The 21,899-nt window shown below is 52.8% G+C and overlaps 1 protein-coding gene and 1 long non-coding RNA gene across 2 annotated transcripts; both read right to left on the reverse strand.

Moving 5' to 3' along the window:
• Window positions 1-466: 466 nt before the first annotated feature.
• On the reverse strand, window positions 467-2,006 carry LOC138690827 (uncharacterized). Its single transcript, XR_011329630.1, has 2 exons — window positions 1,851-2,006; window positions 467-788 (listed from the first exon to the last, which is right to left on the reverse strand). It is a non-coding gene; the product is annotated as an uncharacterized lncRNA (long non-coding RNA).
• Window positions 2,007-3,446: 1,440 nt separating this feature from the next.
• On the reverse strand, window positions 3,447-8,680 carry BHLHE40 (basic helix-loop-helix family member e40). Its single transcript, XM_069811780.1, has 5 exons — window positions 8,366-8,680; window positions 8,176-8,245; window positions 7,894-8,001; window positions 7,100-7,223; window positions 3,447-6,063 (listed from the first exon to the last, which is right to left on the reverse strand). The coding sequence occupies exons 1-5, from the start codon at window positions 8,446-8,448 to the stop codon at window positions 5,204-5,206; spliced, it is 1,245 nt and encodes a 414-aa protein (XP_069667881.1). The 5' UTR covers window positions 8,449-8,680; the 3' UTR covers window positions 3,447-5,203.
• Window positions 8,681-21,899: the final 13,219 nt, after the last annotated feature.

Raw genomic sequence — 21,899 nt, forward strand, 5'->3', positions numbered from 1 at the left:
TCAGTGTAGGGGCCAATTAGCAGCTTTTACCTGGCCGGCTGCCACTGAGAGGGACTTGGATACTTCTCAAGTGCCATGAAGCGCTCGGAGAAGGGCAGTGGGAAAGGTCTGGAGCACGGAGGGGGAGCTGTGAGAGCTGCATCTCCTGGCTCCGGCAGCACGCCGCGAGTCAGGGTTACAAAACACGAACACCCCGTGTCGCATAGCGAGAGTCAGTGTCACCGGCTCCGCTGGCTACGGTTATGCGACGTGACCCCAGCAGAGTAATTTCACCTCCAGCCCTGCGGAGCTCGGGAGCGGTACACGGCACCGGCCTCTGCCCCCGCCTGCCTGGGCATTCCCGACCCTCTCCTTCCATCCGGAGCATCGCACCAGACGTCTAAAGGGAAAAAAGACTTGCTCAAGACCTGCTGCTTTTTCCACGATGAAGCAGCTAAAGCAGAAACAGCAATTATCTGGTTCAGTCTGGTGCTGCTGGCCTGGAACATGCCATGACAACGTGTTTCTTGTTTCAAAGCCTCTTTTGTACTAGGACACAGTTCAAGGGATCTTGCAATGCCTGCATTTGTAAACACGCGGCACTTGCAGCTACACGCTTTGCAGATGGAAAGCCAGGGCAGAGCAGAAGGGCACTTCTCCCCGCCGTGGCCGTGTCATGGCTGGGGGAAGCGCTCCCCCTCGGCTCGGTGTCTGCAGGCAGACGTGCTGATTCAGGGACTCGGGAGCCCTGGGGCTGGTTAACCATGCATGGTCCTCAAAAGTCACGGCACGTTCAGAAAAATGGAGTCCTGGAAAAGAAAAAAAAAAAAGGGGGAAAAAAAATCACAGCAAAAAATGTGCGTCACTGCAGATTATTTTAGGCCCTGGTCCATGCATAATGCAAATAAGCAGCTCCCGGGGTACATGCCTGTAAAAACCATCCAGTGCCACAGCACTCAGTTATAGGAGCTTTCCAAACAGGTGGTGAAAGGCTAAAATTATGTGTCTCCGTGTCCTCACGGGGGTTAGGAAGGGCCCTCGCATTCAGGAAGGCGCTTATCCTACCTCCACAGGGCTGGTATAAAACGGGACCGAGACATCAAAAAATTCAAGAGCATTTCTTTCCTTCTGAGGCAATCCTGCGCTCGTATTAACCAAACCACACTCAGCATCTCCACCATCTCCTTTGATCTGCTCCGGACCAGGCTGCCTCCTCATACTCACTCTTCACGCACTCTGGCTTTATTTTTTTGCTTTTTCTAAAAATCGTCGTACCCTCCTTGCCTTTCTTCAAGGAGTCGCTCGGGAAGCCCTATTTATGGGTTGAAATGCTGCTGAAAGAGTTATTGCCATGTTATTCAGCTGTTGTGCCAAGCCTGCATGGGGATCGGGTTTCTGCTGAAAGGGTGCCAGGCACGTCTTTTTCCAGGAACCAGCAGCCGTATTTAGCCTCCGGCTGCACATGAAAGACTGCAGTCGGAAACGTGACATTGTGTCAACATTTGAGGCAGGTCAGAGCTGGGTGAGACCATGAAAACAAGTCCCCGGGAACTCGGCACGGGCTGCCGGGACCTGGCTCCGTGCCGGAGCTCGGCCCCTCCATCGCCTTCCTCCATCGCCTTCCTCCCTCGCCCCCTCGCCGCTTTCTCCCACCGGGATGCAGCGTTGCCGGCTCTGCCCCGCAGGCGATGCTGCGGTGGGACGGCGGTGGGGCATCCCCGCAGCGGGCAGAGAGGGACGGCGAGGGGCCGGGGAGGGGGGGCTGCCCGAGCTCCGGCGTGGGGGTCTGCAGGCAGGGCAGACCCCGCTCCGCGCCGCCGGCCGGGGACGGCCAAGGGCCACTGGACCCCGCTCTGCCCCGGAGAACTCACTTGTCCCGCTGGCACCGGACCAGGGTAGCGGAGAAAAGCCCCAGCCCGTCATTAGCCTTCGCTTCCTCTATAAACCTTATCTCTTCCACTTTTTTTTTTTTTTTTTTACAATTTTTTTTTCCACCCTGACTGAGGAGCTGGAGCTTCTGTGAGTCCTCCCACCATACAACAAGGTGGGTCAGAAGATGGAGACTGGAGGGGAGTGAGAACCGTGGCAACGAGCCAGAAATCCAGCCGCTAACGAGACTGTAAACGCTGCCGCGCTGAGCACCAAATGCTGTCCCCAAAATGGGGTTACTTAAGTTGTCTTCAGCGAGATCAATATTTAGACCTAATTAAAACAAACACAACATAAACATCAGGAGGTGTGGAGTCCCCAAATAAATTAATACGAGCTGCCCTGTATTTTTGTCTAGCACGACTTAAGCTGGCATTACTTTAAGCTAACGCTAACCGCAGTCCAACAGCAGCCCCCCAGGCACCCCCTTCTCCTCCAGTGGGGTCCCAGGACCGAGCAGTGCTCTCCCCGCTGGGCATTTAACCTCTCGCCACGTTCTGTGATTCATCTGCGTTGTGAAAATCCAAAATCTCCCGCAGAAGCGCCGATGCCCCATCCGCACGTAGGCAGCGCCGCTGGGAAACCAAGTCCTCCCTCCCACCCGTCCGTCCCTCAAAGGCCAGAGCCACGCTTCGCCCGTTTTTTTTTGCCTTTGGGGAAAGGTTTGGGGTCTCCTCCGTTTTGCACGGGGGCCAGAAACGGCGCGTCGGTGCTGGAGGGGCGGGGAAGGAGCCCCTCTTCGGGACACGTACGACGTGTCCCCCTTCCAACCCCGAGCCCGTTCCGCAGCGGCACGAGCGAAGAGGCACGGGGCTGCTGGCCCACGCCAGCGGTTCTAAATCCCAAACCAGTAAAACGGTGGCGGGAGACGGCGGGAGAAGCGCGGCAGCGTGCCGGGGCACGCGGCGCGGGGTGGCCACGAGTTCCTTCCCGGCACAGGCAGGATCCGTCCCTGCCGCGGGCGCTCAGCGGCAGCGCGGTGGCCGTCCCTCCCCGCCGGGGAGGCAACCGGGGCTTTTCCCGGCAGAGACACGGTCGGAGGATGCTCAAGGGGAGAGTGGGCACCGTCCCCCGGGCAGCCCCACGGCGCAGGAGCAGAGGCATCGGCTCTGCGAGGCTGCCACGCGGGGCCGAGGGACGCTGGCGCAGCAAACGCGCCGTTGGTGTGAAAAAGTCGAGTTTTTTTCCCTCCAGATAACGGGCAAAGCCTGCAGAGAAGATGCAGCCTCCGCGGCGAGGGGCTGCCTCCTCCCTGCGCCCCGCTGAGCTGGGGGCGGATGAGCCGAAAAGCCAGGCCCTTGGAGAACAAAGTGAAATAAGGAGAAAGCAGAAAAGCCAGCCAGGCTCTCCTGGCACCTCTCTCGGATCGGGAAGGAGAAGAATCCCCGAAGGTGCCAAGGGAGTTGAAATAGAGAAATATCCCTGGGGACGCGGGTAAGGGGACCCGGAGCTGCCGTCGGGCACTGGAGCATCGGCTGCCGGATCGGACCACGCGAAATGACCCAGCTGAAATGTTTAAAAGCACAGGAGGCAAACCCTTATCTTCCACAGGAAAAGAATTATTTTATTAAGTATTTTTAAACAACTACTTAACATTTACTCAAGATAAAAATATGTACAATATCCCACCTTGAAGAAGGCTCCAAAATATAAACACTGTACCTCTCCCTAGAGAAAAACAAAAAATTCTTCTCCTCAGAAAAACAAAAGACAACCCAGAAACAAGAATACATTCATATTTCTCACTTCTTTATGCTCAAGTAGTTATACAAATAAAAGACATCTGAAACATTTTACCTTTTAATATATTTATATAATATATATATATTTATTTATAACAGGATTTTACAAATAAAGGCAACAACTGTATACCAAAAAAAAAAAACAAAAACAAAAAACCAACAACAAAATAAACGTTAGAACACAATCTGCAATCAAGCATAGTGCATCTCAACAGCTGGTGCAATGGGAGGGAGAAATGAAAATCCATACAACAGGGTTTCTGGACACGAGTTCTCAAAACCAGTAAGGAAAAAAAACCCACCACAAACCAGCACTGCATTTTGCAGTGAAGTTTGGTTTTGGTTTTTTTTTTTAATTAAAAAAAAAGCCAAATTGGACATGATGTTCCTCTGCAGAGAAAGACCCTCGCAGTCTAATGGGACAAGTGTCAACACCCTAACCCTCTTTCTTTAATACAGTAATGTGGGCCAGGGTTTGCCAAGGAGACTAAGGAATTTAGATGCTCAAACCCCAGCGGGATTAGACTCCTTTGAAAATCCCAGCCTTTTAATTTTTCAAAGGCACTGACGGGGGCATATTCAGCGGGCATCGTGCTGTCGACTTGGGCTGAACTGCTCCCTCTTGCACGAAACTCTCGACTCGCCCCGGTCAGGAAGCGGCTGCTCACCGGCTGGGCCCCCGCTGGCGGGACTCGTAAAACCATTTTGATTTCCAATAGACCAGACCCGGCGAAACCGTACAGCAGCAACGAGAGAGAGGCCTGGAGTCAGGTGCAACAAGCGAAGTGATCCTTGGGATATTTTCTCCCCTACCCGGCCCAAACTAGCAGCTCAAGTTACAGGAAGGGGCGCGTGTTAATTTATTTATTAGATGTACGCCATGTAAAGCTTCCAAGCAGCATCTACCTTTTATTTCTTAAAAAAAATAATATATATATATATATATATATATATCAGCAAAGGTGTGGAGAGAAACCCGTCTTAAGTCTACCTGACTGTGCATGACCAAGCAGTGACTGCTGCTCTGCTCCTCCTACGCTTTCGGTGGCATCGCCACCACCACCGACCACTCAGACGCTGGCGACTGATGATGGGGCACCAAATCAGTTCAGCTCAAACCACCAGCAGTGGGGCCGTTGCCTTAAAAGCCGTTATGAGAAGTACCGTATTTTTATATTCACAGACCCTAAAACCAAGTCTGCCTAATGGAATACTTTTTCACAGCTTTGCAATATAGTCGCAGCTGACCGAGTCAACTGTTGTTCTGTGGATGCGGAGAGGGAAGAAGGTGAGGGGTAAAGCACAAAACCCTTCTTTTTTTTTTTTCTTTTTTTTTTTTTCTTTTGGAAGTAGTTCTGAATTGCTAACCTGGGCGCATCCTTCATCCCTCTCCAAGCTACCTGACAAGTCAGAGAAAAGGGGATTTAGCTTCCTACGCGCAGTGAACCTTAACCCCACACCTCAGTCCAGCCAATATATAAAAGTGAAACAGTCTCAAACTGGGAAAAAAAAAAAAGGAAAAAAAAAAAGAAAAAAAAAAAGTCACACTGCGCTTAGTCTTTGGTTTCCAAGTTCAAAGGAGGAATCTGCTTCAAAGCTTGAAGCAGAGCCGAGGAGTCGATAGGGGAATGGGCCGGTACAGGAGAAGGGAGTCTCTGGGGCATCAGCAGAGGTGGGGAGATTTTATCGGGGTTCATGAACCCCGTAAGCGCTGCAGCAGAGGCTGGGAGGCTGGGGTACAAGACAGGTACGGATGCCGGGTACCAGCACTTCTCCAGCATGGGCAGATAGGCTGTCGCGGATGGTGGGATCAAATAGAAAGGCAGGCACAAGGGGGGCTGGTGAGCGTGGGGGCCCAGGAAGCTGCTGGAAGAGCCCATCATGTCGCTGCCAAAAGGGCCCTCGTCCTCCGGCGACTCCAGCCTGCTCCTTTTGGCCGGCGGGTCCTCAGTCTCCTGCTTAATAGAGCTTATTCTCTCCTGGACAGCGTACTTGAGTTCGGTATCCTTTTTGAAATACTGCTGTTCGGATTTGGAGTCACTTTTCTCCAGCTCTCCCCCGTACCCGCTGTCCGTGTCTGTGTCGCTGCCGCTCTGCTCCCCGCTGGAGTGAGCAAATGTCCTCTGGATCACAGGCACACAGTTTTTCCCATGTCCCTCTGCCGTTTTGGTCAAGGAGACGGGTTTCTCTTTCAAGTCCACCATTTTAGGAGGGATGTCTCCGGACTTGCGGCCGGCTCCGCCCTGGAGCACCTCGGAGGCCATTCGGTGCAGATGGCTGACCAGCTGGGACGACTTCAGGTCCTTGCCGTTCTCGTGCTTTGCCAGGTATTGCAGCATTTCTTTGGCACACATCTGGAAACCGGATCGAAACATTTCCTGGCTGGAATCAAGGTTTCTTGATGACAGGTCACCTGAGGAAACATTAACAGAAAGAAATTAAAAATTAACAACGTGCTAAATAGTTCCGCTGACATCTTTGAGGCGGACTGGAGGTGATATTAAACTTCGGTTACAGCACAGCTAGAGAGGTGAACTTGATGGTCGACCTGAACTTTGCATACATTCCCTCGACTTCTGCATAAGCGTACGTTTTTATTTGAACACCCGTCCGCTTTCAGGTGGTAACTTTAAACCTCTTTTTCAGTTCCGTATTTACTGTATATGCCACCTTCAACAGGTGCTGAAGTACGGAGCAAAGGAGTGAGCGAGTCGAGCTGGTGCCTTCTCTGGGAAACATCCCGGGGAAGGCAGAGCGCAACTCGCCCTTCTCCTCCGGGCAGAGAGCTCCCGCAGCACGTCTACCCGCCAGCAGCTCCGCCAACCTCGGGCGATTTTGCTTCAGCTTGAAGCTCTACTGCACTCCCTGTGGCTGTCAGAGCAGTGGAAGGCTCTTCAGAAAAACTAAATTTTACTTTATCAGATTCACGTGAGTGCCACATGTGAAAACAGAAGGAGGAAGTACATCTAAAGCATGATAAGCTGACACACCGGGTCCCCTCTCTGCCTGCAGAACACAGGCTAGCTCCTTGACAGACACCTAAACAAGGCGTGTATAAAGAGCAGATTTATACCTATTTTTCAGAGAAAAAAACCCAACCCAAACAAACAAAAACTGGGTTTGAGCCAAAGCTCACGAACACGAATGGGAAGATTCGAATGGCTTTGGAGGGAACCTCACAGCAAACCCGGGCTTTAAATAAAACTACTTAAAATCCAATTTAATTTCAAAACAACTCCACAGGGCACTCTACATTGACCATCCTGAGAAACGCATCTTTTTCTGCAAAAGCTCGTAAGCCAAGCAAGAGAAAATGACGGCGATTAAAGGCAAGAACTCCTGCCTCCTCCCTTCTCAGGAACGAAGTGTCACAACTGCATTTCAAAGACTCTGAGAGAAAGTCCGTCAAGCGCATGCAGGTTCTCACACGATACGATTTGAATACTCACCGGCTTGTAAACCATTCTGCAAAGCAATTATTTTCTGCTGCTGCTGCTCAATGAGATTGGTTAGTGCTTTCACATGCTTCAAGGTGAGCTCGAGAACCACAGCCTTCTCCAAGTGACCTAGCGTCTGAAAGCAAAGGGACAGGTTGGCGCCTGCCGTGGGGTCGGCCACGCACGCAGGAGCCTGACGGGGCGGCCAACGTTTTCCGAAAAAGAGCGGAAGGACTGACGCGGTTTGGAGAAAAGGCTTAAGGGCAGAGCCTTGATCCCGAATGGTACGGGACTATGAACGACAATATTCCATGAAAATTAAGTTAAACGGCAGGCTCCAGAAAAGCCTATCACGGAATCCTATGGGTATTTTCGGACCAGCCACATAGCTCAAAGAGAAGTAATTTGTTTATCTGCGCTGCTGCCCCTGCCGGCATCGCGACCTTAGCACAGGGGAATCCGGCCGGGGGCTCCCCTCGGCGCCAGCGGCGGGGGGGGGGGGGGCAGTTCCCGCAGGATCCCCGCACCTCCCGGAGTCCTCCCGGGGAAGTTTGGGAGGCGATTACAGCCCACCCGGGGCGTGGGGCACGGGACACAAGGCTGGGGGGCAGAAAAATAAATTAAGAAAAAAAAAAAAACCCAAAACCCCAAACCCACCAAATCCCCGCAGAAATGACAGGCAGAGGCCCGGCCGCCGGGGAACCGCTGTCAGCGGCTGGGTCCAGCCCCGCCGGCATCGGCGGGTCCCGGGGGTCCGCTCCGGGGGAGGGGGGGTCCGCTCCTGGGGGGGGTCGGGTCCCGCTTACCGTCAGTTTGAGGTGCTCGGGCAGCAGGTCCTTCAGCTGGGCGATGCACTCGTTAATCCTGTCGCGTCTCTTCTTCTCTATCAGCCGGTGAGGCAACTTGTAGGTCTCCTGCGAAGGCAGCGGGAGCGGGTCAGCGCTCCGCGGCCGGGGGACGGGGCGGGGGACCGGGGGGGGACACCGGACACCCTGCACGGCCATCGCTTCTTGCGGGGGGGTGGCCCCCCGAAGAGCTGCCCCAGCGGGAAAACTCCCCCCCCCTTTATTTCCCCCCCCCCAATTTACCTTATTGTCCTCGCTCCTCTTTAACCCCCTCCTGGGCTTGTAAACTTGGTACATGTGCGCGAAGTCCAGCCTGCACGGGCGAAACGAAAGCAGCGAAATTACCCCTGTGTCCCGTCCCCCCCGCCTTGGGGGCCACTCCTCGCCCCGATCCCACCGCTCCGCTCCGTCCCCTCCGTCGGCCGGCGCTTACCCCGGCACGTCGCCGCTCTCCAGGGCGGGCAGCTTGCCCAGGCAGACGGCGGGCGGGGGCTGCGCGCTGGGGATCCGCTCCATGGCGGAGGGGGTTCGCCGAGAACCGTTGAACGGGGTGGGGGGGGGGGGAGGGAAAACGGGGAACTGGGGGGGGGGGGTAAGACCCTCAGGGCGGGCTGCTCATCCCTCGTCCGCGCCTGCTGGGGGCTGAAGGAGCGGCGGAGCGGCGGCGGGCCGGGTTAAATGCGGGCGAGTGGGTGGACGGGAGGCGACGTGCGCTACCCTGTGACTGCCGGCACGTCTGGCGGCCGACGGGGCGGGCGGACACGGACGGCCCCCCCCGCCCGGTCCGTCCCCGTTCCCGTCCCCGTCCCCCCGTCCCCCCCCCGCCCGTCACATGAGCCTCACGTGGCGGCAGCGCCGCCGCCGCCGCGCAACGTGCCGGGGGGGGGGGCGGGGCCGGGTGTGTGTGTCCGTCCGTGTGTGTGTGTGTGTGTGTGTCCCCCGCCAAAGCTCGCACGTGTGTGTCCCGGCGGGATCCTCCGTGTGTGCGTGTGTGCGTGTGTGTGTGTGTGTGTGTCCCCGCCATCAGCCCCGCCGGCGTGTGCGGCTGGGGACGGTGTCTCCAGTGCGGGGAGAGGGCGGGGGGGAACCGGGCTTTGAAACCGTGCCGGGGGGGGGCGGTGGGGGGCGATGCGGGGGTACCGGCTGCTGCGTCTTACCGACCTGGCAAAAAAAAAAAAAACCCACCCCCAACCCCAACCCCAACCCCCTGACCCTACACCCCAACCCCCCAACCCCAACCCCTGACCGCACATCCCAACCCCACCCCTGAACCAAAAGAGGGGTGAACATACAGCGGAATTCAGTCCGCAGGGTCAGAACTTTGGGGGAAAAAAAAACCCGGAGTCACCCCAAAACCGGTGGTAGGTACGTGCCGGTATCACAGGGGGTTTGGGACGTTTCACGCTTTTGCAAAGCGTCCGCGGTTCTGGGATGCCAGCTGTTGCAAAACGCGGAGCGCGGTTATGACGAGGTGTACCTGCCAAAGCAAACCGCCCCTCTCCAAGGGCTACGGTCATTCCCCCCCCTCCCCGCCGAACGCTGAACAAGCAGAGGCAAGCTCATCAGATAAAAGGCGCGTTTGCCGAGATAAGGTAATGGCAGAACCCCAGCACAGAGCCTCTGCTATCGCCTGCGAGAGTCCTGGTCCGCTCCACCTCGGGAGGAATCTGAGGTCAGGAGGCATTACGTGAGAGCACAAAGAGATTTTGTACGGGCGACGGAGACGGGCCTTTGAAGGCTCCCCGCCAGCTGAAGGTGCGTCTCGTTACCAGGAGGAATCCTGAGGGGAGTCGGAGCCTCGCAGAAATCTGCTAGCCGTAAATGCAAGGTTTATGAAAACAAAAAAACCTCTTTACGAGATCCTGGCTGCATCCCCGGCAGAAACAACACAGCGCTGTAGCAGTGACACAGCGTCCCCAAAAAGCAGATGCTTAGCTTGTCCCGCTCGCTGTGGCCTTCTTGGTATATCGCACCTGAGCCCGCAAACCTGGCGTTGACGGCCACGATCCGCTGGGCCATCCTGAGGGTCCGCTGGGATGCTGCAGACCCAGCCCACCGCGGAGGAGAGGACTTACTGGAAATGGAGCGCTGAGTATAAATGGGGGCAGGGTGACAGCTCCGATTGTCTTTCGTACAGGGAGCGAACAAATTCAGCAACAGGCATCAGAAAAAGATGGCAGTGATGTGTCTGTCCCTTCCTGCAGTTCAGGGGAAAGGAACCAGCATCAGCAACGGGTACTGAATCAGGCGGTCCATTCCCTTTCTGCCCTCAAGACCCAAGCTGTTATTTTGCAAACAAAGGGTGAAAAAAATATGTACAATTTTTAATCTGTCCCATCACTGACCCTCTGTCCAAGGCAACAGAAATAATTAAAGCTTGCTGCAGCTGATTGCTAATGAAAAATGAGGTTTGGGGTCAACCTGCTCCGCATTTTAAGTTCAGACTCCGAGTGTACGTGGACAGTTTCATGCCCATGAATTGTCTGACTCCTGCATGCTCTTTCAGATATTCGGTACATTCCTGCAGTGGGTGGTGAGCTACAAATCAGGGTCAGAGGTAATCCCCAATTATTTAGCCCTTTTACTGTTCTTGTGCTTGCCAAACAATTCTCCATATCAGGATTTGCTCATGACCTTAAGGGACGTTGCCAAGGATTTAGGAGTCCCCCTAAAAAGAGGATCCAAATGAAGTTATTACATTCTTGGGCATCGAGTGAGATTGCTGGAGAGTTGAATTACATTTTCCTGGGGATCAGTTTTCATAAGCTAGGGCTGATGCAATCATCAATTTGCCTTCTCGATTTTGTTTGCTGCATTATTTCTACGCGGAGGGCTCCTTTGCAACGTACAACTAAGGCAGTAGCAAAACGTTTAAAAAGGCTTAATTTTCTAAAGCCACTCATCGAGCGGCAGGTCTCCTGAGCACGTGTTTCAGAAGGGCTGAGAGTCACAGGACAGCGGCAGCTCGTGTCCAAGGGGGATTTGCAGTTATTTACGGACACAGTAAAAGGCGAGGGTTTGGGGGTTGGTTTGAAGGTGTGCTGAAGGCAGGCTGGGGGGGACCCCGAGCGCCTGGACCTGTCCCTTCCCCAGGACCGTCCCCTTCCGACCATAGCGATTTGGGGGGAAACGTTCCGAAAATCCCTGGCATTGACGTCTGGTGGGAGCCTATGTGGGCAGCACTGGGAGTTAACAGATGGGTTGTGGATTCAAGCTTACGATAAGGTTACTGAGGGTGGTTTTGTTTTAAAATGTCTCTTACTTAATATATCCATGAAGGCCAGGCATGTGCCTGTGGCCTGTAATCAAATCGCTGACTCTCCCTCTCTCTCATTTCCAGCAATCTCGTTTCGGGTTACTGGCACCGGAGGTGAAAGAACAGCCATGTCTCGGCCCAGCAGCCAAGGCTGGACGCTGAGGTTACACCATGCGGGAGGTGCTGCACGGATGCGGTTAGCCCTCAGCATCGGCCGGCCGGCCTCAAGGCCTCCATAATTAATACCCACTACTTTTTGCAGAAGGAAAAGTTTCCGTGGGAGCCAAACTCTCCCTGAGAGAGCGGGGGAACGGGGTTCGCTCTCGTGCTTGGTAGACGCGGCGGCTCTTCTTCCGAGACAGGCAGATCTCCAGCCGCGGCACCAGGTCTGGCATGGACGTGAAAGCACTCGGTGGGCAGCAGGGTGCTGTCAGCTACGCGAGACGGTACCTCCATCGAGCACCCAGTGCCTTACTGCAGCCTGAGGTCTGCGGTACTGCAGCATCTTGGTCAGTGTGGGATGTATCGAGCCAGGAGCGCTCAGGATCAGCAGCTCCCGGGGGACCTGTACATCTAATTTCCCGACTGTAGTGTCTAAGGCGCGCATAGGAGAGCCCGCACCCATCCGCCGAAGACAAGGATCCCGAAAGGGGCACGGTGTGACTTAGCAGCGGAGGATCTGAGGAGCAGTTTGTCACCCACCAGGGCTCTGCCTTGTCCCTCTGGTAGCCTGCAGGTAGTTACGGAAGCTTGAATTTAGTGCGAAGCCTGGTGGTTTCAGCTGCGTGTGTGCGTGTGTGACTCACTATCTCAATAGCACAGCTGGCCGCGCTCGCTGCCACGATGAAAGGAATCGTCCGCACATTAGAATAAGTCGAGATGTAATATTGCGAGTACGTGCACCCAGCGCTGCTTAATTACATTGGCTTAGGCTACCATGGACTTGTTTGGGTAAAACACCAGGAAAACCTAGCGAGAGCTGTTGTCTCTGTGGAGTCCTGGGCAAGCGAAGGGCCCTCCCTCCGGCACTACCCTGGATCGCTGCCGGGCACGTGAGAGCTGCGGGTATGACGCTGGCACCGCTCAGTGAAACTTGCCTGAGGACTATTCAAATGAAAGCCATTCCCCTCTTTGAGCGGAGATGTCTGCCAGCACCCGATGTAGCAGTGGGAGGAATACGTAGGTGGAAACTATTTGGAAGTGGCAAAATTTGTGGACATTACAACTCATAATAAGAGACTTTAGCCCACTTTGATACCCTGTTTAATAAAACATGCCGGCTTCCTGGTGACATCCTGCCCTGCCTCGCACCACCAGCCAAACCCAGGCAAGCCGAGGAGCTCACGCTGTTTAACCAGTTCCCCGCTGGCTGGTTGCACCATCTCGTGAGAAAGAACCCCAGGCGCGCACACCCGTGCACACCCCTCCGGCTGCGCACCGGGCTGCAGCCTCTCCCGCACCGTCGGCTGCCGCTGCTGCCGCGAGCAGAGCCCTCAACCTCTGTCCGCACACGGCGTAACAGCGATTTCAAAGATCGTCCCGTCCCTGCTGCTGTGCCCGGGCTGCGTGGTCTCCGCGGAGCTCCGGTGGGGCAGTGGGACGGCGGGGGGTTGCCCACCCCGTTTGGAGACGGTGGGGGGCCAGCTGTGGGCAGGACAGACGGGCTGCCAACCCATCCCGCTCAGGAGCAGGAGTCGCTTCTCCTCCCGAGTGACAGAGTTGTCTGGTGGATGCTTTGCACAATGGTATCTGATCACATTCCTCCTGCCTAACATCAAACAGTGAGTCAGCGATGAAGCCTCATCAGATGTCTCTCTGCTTCGGCTTTCATATCTGAAAAGCAGGAAGGATGGTGCTCTGCAAGTATGCAAAGCAAAGAAAGTAGGGTGCCTTTAGATCTACAACTTGGAAAATACCACAGCTTTTAACGACAGCATTATTTATTTTTCGCTGGCATTCACGTACCCCAGCAGGAATCAATACCACCGGGGCTCATAGTCTAGGGAGATTTTGTTCTTTCTGGGGGACGCGGGTAACAACAGCTACAGGGCCAAACTGCATTACGTCTGAGTCAATATTAACACAAAAAGTATTCCGAACTTGCTAGCTGGATTAAAAAAGTTACACACACCCGTAAAAACAATAATAAAGTAAAGCCAGAACAGGCAGAAGAAGAGACCGGGAGCATGTTCCTCCCACAGTTCATGTTAGGACACGGAGGAGTTAAAACTTGACCTCTGAACCTCAAGCCTGTTGGACAAGGTCTGTGCGATCTACGTGCTCATGGCGTATAAGGCGCCTGTTGGTCAGTTGATAAGGTTGATCAGTTCAGGGGGACTTGGTTCAAACTGCAGATATCATTAGGAGCAGCGGCAGAGCGAAGGCCGTTTGTCAGGGCTCGTGGCAGAGGTGAAGAGCGCAGCAGTTCGGCGTGGGAAGCTGGCTGGGGCAAAACCTGTCAGGCGGCTCAAGCAGTGCCATGGGGAACCCAGCTGAACTTCTGCAGGGACACCGTCCGCTCCCGTGGCTGGAGATAAGGGAGAACAAGCCCATATACTGTGTGTGGACTTTCCTAGCCCAGCCCAGTCTTCATAGGCTCGTGTGATCGTATGGGACGAAATAAATGCAGGCGGTAGGGGAAACGCAGGTGCACGGGCTCCTTCATAACAGGCCAGACAAACCATACACATGAGATTGTTTCCTAGTCATGCAGACTTAAAAAACACTTGGATGTGAATATCATTAAGCTCTGGGGTAGTCTGGAGCAGCCGTGGGAGAATGTAACCAGTCATTTTCTAAATAAGAAGCCAAACCTCTGAATCCAGATCCACCTCCTCCCAAACTCCCGGTCTGATCCCATGTGCATCACGAGCCAGATGTGGCTTGGGCATTACTCCTGCTGCAAATTCAGCTGAAATAAGCACAAACAGGAATTAAACAGAATAGGAAATATTCACGGTGGATTTGTGCCTAATCAAGATTACACACAGTTTTGCTGACTACGTTCCTCCGGCACAAAACAGGACCACTCCGCGCCGCGCGGCAGCCCTGATGCCATGCTGCAGTTGGGCTCCTCACCTAAACAGCAGCTGGAGGGGAACGTGCCCATATTGACGTAGAAAATACAGCCCACCGGGACAGAGAAAAAGGCAGAGTACACCCAAGGCATCCCTACGAGAAGTACTAGTTGACAGGAATGTCTCTCATAGTGCCCTTCCCTCTGTATCAGAAGTGATCTGGCTGAGAAGTCCTGGAGCAAACCACAACTGAGGGTGTTGCTGTCTTCCCCAAATACTTTCTCTAATGAGGTTTTTAAATAGTTTTGCCCCGCCTACACTGGCAGCCAGAGCACTTTCATCTCCAGGTGAATGGGAACCGAGGTGGGACTCTGCTGTCTGCTGGGGAGGATCATTTCCATATTGCAGCCGAGGCGGTGAGGCTGGCAGGCAAAACCCACAGAGTGGCAGGGAAGTGCTCGTTCTCTTCTCGGAGATGCCTGCTGATCGTGGCGCAAATATTAACCGCGTGCATCGGTGTTTGAAATGCAAAGAGCACTCCAGCAGTGTGGGTTCGCAGGAGAGGAGGTGCGTTTCGGTTACACTTTCACACCGACAAGAACGGTGCATCAGCCAGCAGGTAGCCGCTGTAAAACTGAGGTTTATTAACAGGACTCAATTTGTTGCAACCTGTACCTACGGTGCTCTGAGTAACCACACACCTTTCATTCTTAGGTGGCAAAGATCACGTCTATCCTAGAGGGTTTTTGGTGGGTGTGGAAGTACTTTCCACGTAAATGCATCTCGCCCCCTTCTCCTCCTCTGCACTGGCTGCCGGCGGAGCAGCACTGACGTGCAGCCTCGGAGGCGAGCGCTCGCCCACCCTCTCACACACAGCTGAAGAGGAGTCCGAGACTTGCCTTGCACCTCCGCGGGTTCATCTTGTGGGATGCAAGAGTACGTACAGCGTTGGCCTCACACAACCACTTTGCGGGGCAGAGTATGGGATCTGAGAGGTCAGACGGTGCTCTGAGAATTTTTTTCTAAGGGGAAAAGAATAATTTCATCACAAAATATTCGCATGGGCTACATTCCAATGATCTGGGGAAATATAAATGGCCACACAAGCTCATTACATCTGTCCCTTCTGATTTTATAAACTGCACGTCCGTATAATGAAAATAAAGTCCCAGCCCTGAAGAGCTGCGAACATCTGCAGCTGCTGCCCAGATGTGGTTGCCCGGAGCCTCTGCAAAGGTTTCGGGGGAAAACCCCCATCTGCCTTGCACGTAACGCCAAAACAGAGGACAGAGGTTTCGTTTTATAAACCTCGACCAAGGAGACATTAAGTGCCTTTGATCTCCAGATATAAAAATGATCTTTTGATTTAAGATTATGAAAATGAATAACCATCTGCTAAGAAACAGCTACGGACCCACGTTTTATTGAGGCCATATGGTGTCCAGGGCTTCTGCGTATGAATTCAATTAGCTGCTTGTGTCTGCGTCAGTAATTCTGTATCCACCCAGTCATGTTTTTGGAACAAATATTATAATATTCCCATGGATCCTCCAGACAGTGGGAGGTGTTTCCTTCACTGTGAAGGTTTTGGGAAGTGATGACTTTGTCTCATGTTCATCTTACCCTACTCTGCATTTCCAGTCCCTTGCTTCTCCAGGCTTGGAGCTTTCCCCGGGATCTCTGAGCCAGCTGCGGTGCTGAGTAAAGACATCCCCGATTCCAGTTTGCCTGTCGGGGCTCATGTTTTGGCTTTCCCCATCACCCTCTCAGGGAACCTCTCCCATCCACCTCTCCTACACTGGGACTGAGTTTACGGCATTATTGAGAATATAACCCATTTCTACCCTAAGCCGGATCTACTCCAGTCTCCTTTCCACGGTGCTTACCAGGGGTTTACTCAGAGCTCGGCTCTGCTGAGAGCAAGGTATCTGTTGCCACCGCCTTGCAATCTGGAAGGGTGGCATGATGTAAAGATACAGGACTTTTAATAGGGTGCAGGAGGGTGGGAATGACCACTTGCCTGACCGGCCACCAGCCCTGGCAGATGAGCGGCTTTTCTGCCCAGGAAGCCAGGCTATGCAGAACCCAATTAGCTACTGTGATCTTTCAAATCTAATAATCTGGAAGTCCCCCCCCCCCTTTTTTTTTTAAAAGGTGTGGCTCAGCACAACATGTTACAATCAGCAAGCTGCATATTTGCACTGATTTGCCTCTTCGCAGTGTTGGAAGTGGGAAAAATCCTGTTACGGGCTGGGCAGAAGCCCCAAGAGTAGCAGGTTGTAATTAGGGGCTGGAAGGGCCTCGCTCCCAGACCGCACCTTCCTCTGCATCCTGATAAATCATCTGCCCAAGAGACAGCCTTGAAAAATGCTCCTGAGCAGGAAGCATCCCTAGCAAAGGGATGGTATTTGTTGCTTTCTCTTGACTTTTTTTGCAGAGGGATGGGGTTGTCAAGCTAAATTGCTATTTATAGACATATTTCTTGAAAGGTTTTCCTTTTTCCCTCCTCTTTCTGTGCACATACTAGTGCAGCATAGACATCGCAGGGTTTAGCTTAGCCTAAGAGAAATTCGCTTTTGTAGAGCCCTGCGTTATGCCAGAACAACACAGAAGAGAGATTATCACACAAACTCCCACTCGGACCGGGGCTGTCTCCTCCCGCGAGGACACACTCTGCAGAGACACCCCCGCACCCCCGGGCTCCTGGGTCTGGCTGTGAGCTGCTGCCCCTCATCCCCCTACCCTGGGAGCACAGCCAGAGGTTCCTTCTCCGTAGGAAACCACTTCTTCCCAGGGCTGACCCGGCTCCTTTACAACTGCCCCAGGCTCGGCATCGCTGCCGTCCTGGACCTTGCCTGGAGCACGGTGCGGCAGTCCCGGCGACCCGCAGGGCTCCTGCTCCGGCTGCTCCTCATCAGCTTGAACGCCTGTTCTGGGTGTCCAGCTGTCCCCAGGCTGCTGTCACAGGCTGGGCACAGAGTCTGCAAAAAGGGCCTGCTGCCCCGGCACGTACCTGGGCTTTATTTACTTTTTTTTTTTCCCTTATGAGCATTTTTTAATCTTAATGTCATGCAGTTTCTGTCTACTGCAGCTGGTGGAAGGGGCTGGCCAGCTGAAACATCCTGACATCCTTTACATCTGTAAAACACGGTCTTACCACCTATCTGAACGCTCGGCCAGGAGCCCCTCAGACAGTCCTCCTTCCTCTGCTACACCAAGAAAATCTGAATGAGGATGATGCATTCAAATGCGTGGCTCGCACTGCCCTGCTGCCCAGAATGGCACCGTCATGCAGCAACCGCCCCGAGCTGCCCGTGGTAATGTCTCTTGTTTCAGGGGTTTCTCACCAATGATCTGTGTTTGACTCTGTTTCAAGAATAGCTTTACATTATTGGTACGTGGTCACATTCCTTCGGTCTGATGTTGTTGCTGGGAATTGCTGATTTCATATTTATGTCAGTGCAGAGCCTCACTAAGGCCGTTGCTGGAAGGTCCATCTCCTCCCTGCCTTTCCTGGGGACCGGCCACGGGATCAATGGTCCGTCAGGGCACGCTGTGGCTGCTGCACCTGGGAAACCCCGAGGGGTACCTTTCTGGGCTGGCTCTGCTCGTCATTCTGCATGGCTATGATTAGAGACTTATTACAAAATTAGAGGATTATAAGCATAATAACGCACAGTGAAACTACCAATTTCCACAGATTTCTCTTTTTTAAAAGAAGATGTAAGCCCTTTGCCAGATGGGTTTTACAAAGGAGAGCTCTGAAGAAGCAGCCGTGAGGAAAGAGCAGCAGAGTGGAGGGATGAGAAAATGGAGCAGGTTCTCATTAGGGTGCAACGCATGTAATAATTACTTGAGGAAGCACAGGGATGGCAGGGCTCATTTCATTCTGGATCCCACAGCGACTGCAAGCTTGCTTGCATGTGCAGCTGCTACAGGCCTGGAATATAATTTTACAGCTCTAACCCAAACATCCCTTGCCCTTTCCTTCCCAGGAACTCTCAGGAATCTGTATCTGATCCAACACGCCACTTGGGGTTTTTTTTCTTCCCCTTGGTGCTGAACTGCTTGATAAAGCAGTTCCTGCTTGAAAACAGCATTTTAGGCAGCTAGTTCAAATCTGACACCCATCAATGTGGATTAGTCAACTTTACACCGTAGTCATCGCTCCGGCTTCTTCAGCCTCCCTTGACAAAACTCATATAAGCATCTCCATGGTGCTATTACCAGGTGCTCTGGTTTTCCATCCTCACAGTTTGTCTTATTCAAGGGACCCACCAAAGACCCTCTGATCTGCTGGCAGGTCCTCCGGGACTCCCTTACCGAAGCCCACGCCAGCCCAGGCAGGCGGCAGGTTTTTGGGCTTCCAAAACTCGATGCAGAACCTTCCACAAACGCTAAATCCACCCACCACTACCCATCGCCATCACACATTGCTAACGTCACCCATTTCAAACTGTTTTAAGGAAGGTTAAGAGTTGGCTGGTTGAAGCCAAAGTTGTGACTAATATTTTTGGGGGAAAGTACTTTATGTCAAAACAAGTGAATAGTGAAGCGGAGACATGTGGTACAGAGATGTGTGGAGGTAGGGAGGGGCTTTTTTGTGCCAAATTTCCCTTTTCCCTAAAGGGAGAACCCAAGTTGCCTTATTTCTTAATGTAGAAAGAGACAGAGAAGGAAAACTTCCTTCTTTACTTCTTTTAGATCCTCGCATTTCTAGAAAGCCACTGAATCACACCCTTATGATATGCTGCCATGGAAATGGGCCCCCTCGGCTTTTACTTGCGGCCGCTGCGGGCCAGCCCACCGGCTGGGTTTCATAGCTGTGGAAGCCAGAAGAGCCCCTTACGTTCATCCCACCCGACCCCTGCGTAGCGCAGGCTGTAACCGCGATTGCACTATGGCAATCTCTTTTTCTCATTGCTCCTTCCCGCAGCAAGAGGCTGCAGGTCTCAGGCTTTCCAAGTCTTGCCCCAGCCAGAGCAAGTCGTGCAAGCTGGCACAGAGAAACCTGTAAGAAAAGTCAATTAACTACCCCAGCTGAAACCAGGACAGGAGTCCAGGCCCAGGGGCAACTGGTGCATCCAGCAGACGACGGCAACAGGTTCATTCCTTATGAGCTACAAAGACGACAAGCCAGACTCAGGTATGTTACACGGAAACATTTGGGTTCTGTGACTTCGTAAGTGAAATAAAAACAATTTTTAGTCATTTAGAGCAGGCAAAGGACTCAGCCCTCATAACTACTTTGCTTCCAAAAGTTATTCAAGCCCTATGGAGCCACATATATTTGCTTATTAACTATGTGACTGTAATAGCAAAGCCTCCTTCCTTTCTCTCAAGCTAAAATGTGGTATGTAAAATGGCAGTGCCTTTTATAGCCCTGTGCCCACAAAGGCTCAGCTGCAGAAGTCATTTCCTATTTACATCAAAAAAAAAAAGCATAGTTCAGCAAAGATTGCTACAACTCCAGCCAGCAAGGTGCTTTTTGCAGGTGTGGAGGGGTGATTCACCCTCCCGTCGGCAGCCCAGGGCCTGGCTCCATCCAGCACCCTCTGCCCACAGGTTATCTTCATCCTCCAGCTCCCGGTGCTTCCCCGGGCCCAGGCAATTCCAAGCACACCCAAATAAAGTCCCAAATCAATCCTGTCTGGCCTCACCCTCTTTCTCAGCAGAGGCTTTGGATCGTTTCCACGTCTCTTTTTCTCTTCCTCCCAGAGGAAGTCCTCCTTAAAAGCAACACCCTTTGAAAACCTGAGCCAGAAGGTCGGACGTCGCCCGCCTGCCCCACTCTCCTAATCTCTTCTGATTAGAGCAGCAACCCTCCAGGTCTCTCCTACGCCCCAGACTGGCTCTCCTCTTCCCCCACAAACAGCATCCCCTTCCAGGGACCAGCCCTGTTACCAGCTCCTGCCCTCATTAACCCTTCCCCAGCCCCTACACTAATCGTGCTCTCGGCTGCACAGCCCAGGCATTGGGAGCACCAGGCGAGCTCTGCAGTGCTGGGGGGAATCCGTTCAGGGGCATATGGGTCCATTCCCACTGATAACTACACCGAGGAAGCAGGGAATTAGGAACTGCAGACGGAAATAAAACATCCCATGGCATAAACAGCTGGCTGAAGCTCGTCAATTTTGGCTACTCTTTAAAAACTCATCGGAAATACTAAAATACACTGATTTTTGCTAGCCATTCCCTTGGGAACGCTGGTATTGTTCCCAGCCAGCAGTGAGGAGCTGTCAGGATGCCCAGAGCATGACATGACCGGCTCAATGCCTCTAGCAACCCCAGTTTCACTGGAAATCACAGTGCTGGGCTGGACGGTCTGGTGCTGTGGCTTTGCCACCATCCAGACTTCAGCCCTCTCGGTGCTAATGCACAGCAAAAGGCACTTCCTGAAGACAGATTTTTGAAAAATGAATTTTATCACTGTCAGCTAATCAAAACCAGGACTCGTTTCAGATAATCTTCACAGATAGGTACAGGGGAAATACAAACCAGACGACCTCAGGAACAACCCACCTTAGCAGAGATCGCTTCATTAATCATTTTGGCTGCAACTCAGCATCACCAAAATTAGAGAGGTTTGAGGTTAACTTTTCAATCTGAGAAGCCGTGTCACTAGATACTGTGCTGAAATTCAGCTGCCGGAATTATGGAGGTGGAAGACCTTTATTTAGCCCGATCTTCCATCGTGAAACCTCCTCCAGATTTCCAGCAAAACCCCTCTCAGAGAATGTCAGAGTGCTGAGTAACAGGACCAGTTCAGCTGACTGCCATGACCTCCTCTGAGCTGCTTATCCTTGTGAATTTTGGATACCAAACTATTTTCATCAGAAAGTAACTTCCTCAGAAAGTTACTGGGAGATCTTTAGTTTTGGTTTTCTTATGGGTGTTTTAAATACAAATAAATTCTACTTCCATTTGCAAAGAAAACTCTGAAACCTCCTTTAACCATAAAACAATTTTGAAGCACATTCTGCATTTGCTTTGGTGGTGCTCTTGCCTCTCCTACGGCCAGCCATGGCTGTCATTTTATTCATCACTTAGCAACATTTACGAGCATGAGTTTGTGCAGTGCTGGGGTCACCACACCCACTACCAAATCACACATCCACACACCCAACTTTCCAGGAAAAAAAAAAAAAAAAAAAAAAAAATAATCTACTCTTTTGGCACCTCATTCCCACTACTCAAACATTACAGATTTGGGGTGGAAATTCCCTGGCAGGAGCTTCTATTTCCATTCTGCATGTTCCTGAGAAAAGTGGTGAAGAAAGTTTCAGGAGATGAGCCGTGGTGTGCGAGAGCTGCAGCCTCACCCAGGACTTGCTCCAACTCTTTAAACATAACCCCAGCATGTGTTAAAGTTGGGGCAACGATGGGGCCTGCTTTGAGATGTCTGATGTTGCTTAACCGAAGCCAACTGTGTTCCCCTAATCTCCTGAACGGTGATGCTCTCGGGCTCTGAGGTAGGAAAAGGTGCTCTGCGGTTTTGTGAAGAAGTGGGCGCACATGCGTGCCCTCTGTACACACAGACCTCCCTGTTGCTCCCTGCCAAACCCGTGCTCGGCTCGCACGGTGGAAGCGAAAGCCTTCATCCTTGGTTGGGAGAGCGTGCAAACACACACGGCACTCCCACGGCAGGAATCAACTCCTGCCTCTGGCACAGGCTCCAGCTCCCAACTAAGAAC

Source organism: Haliaeetus albicilla, chromosome 24, assembly GCF_947461875.1.
Source record: "Haliaeetus albicilla chromosome 24, bHalAlb1.1, whole genome shotgun sequence".
NCBI lineage: Eukaryota > Metazoa > Chordata > Aves > Accipitriformes > Accipitridae > Haliaeetus > Haliaeetus albicilla.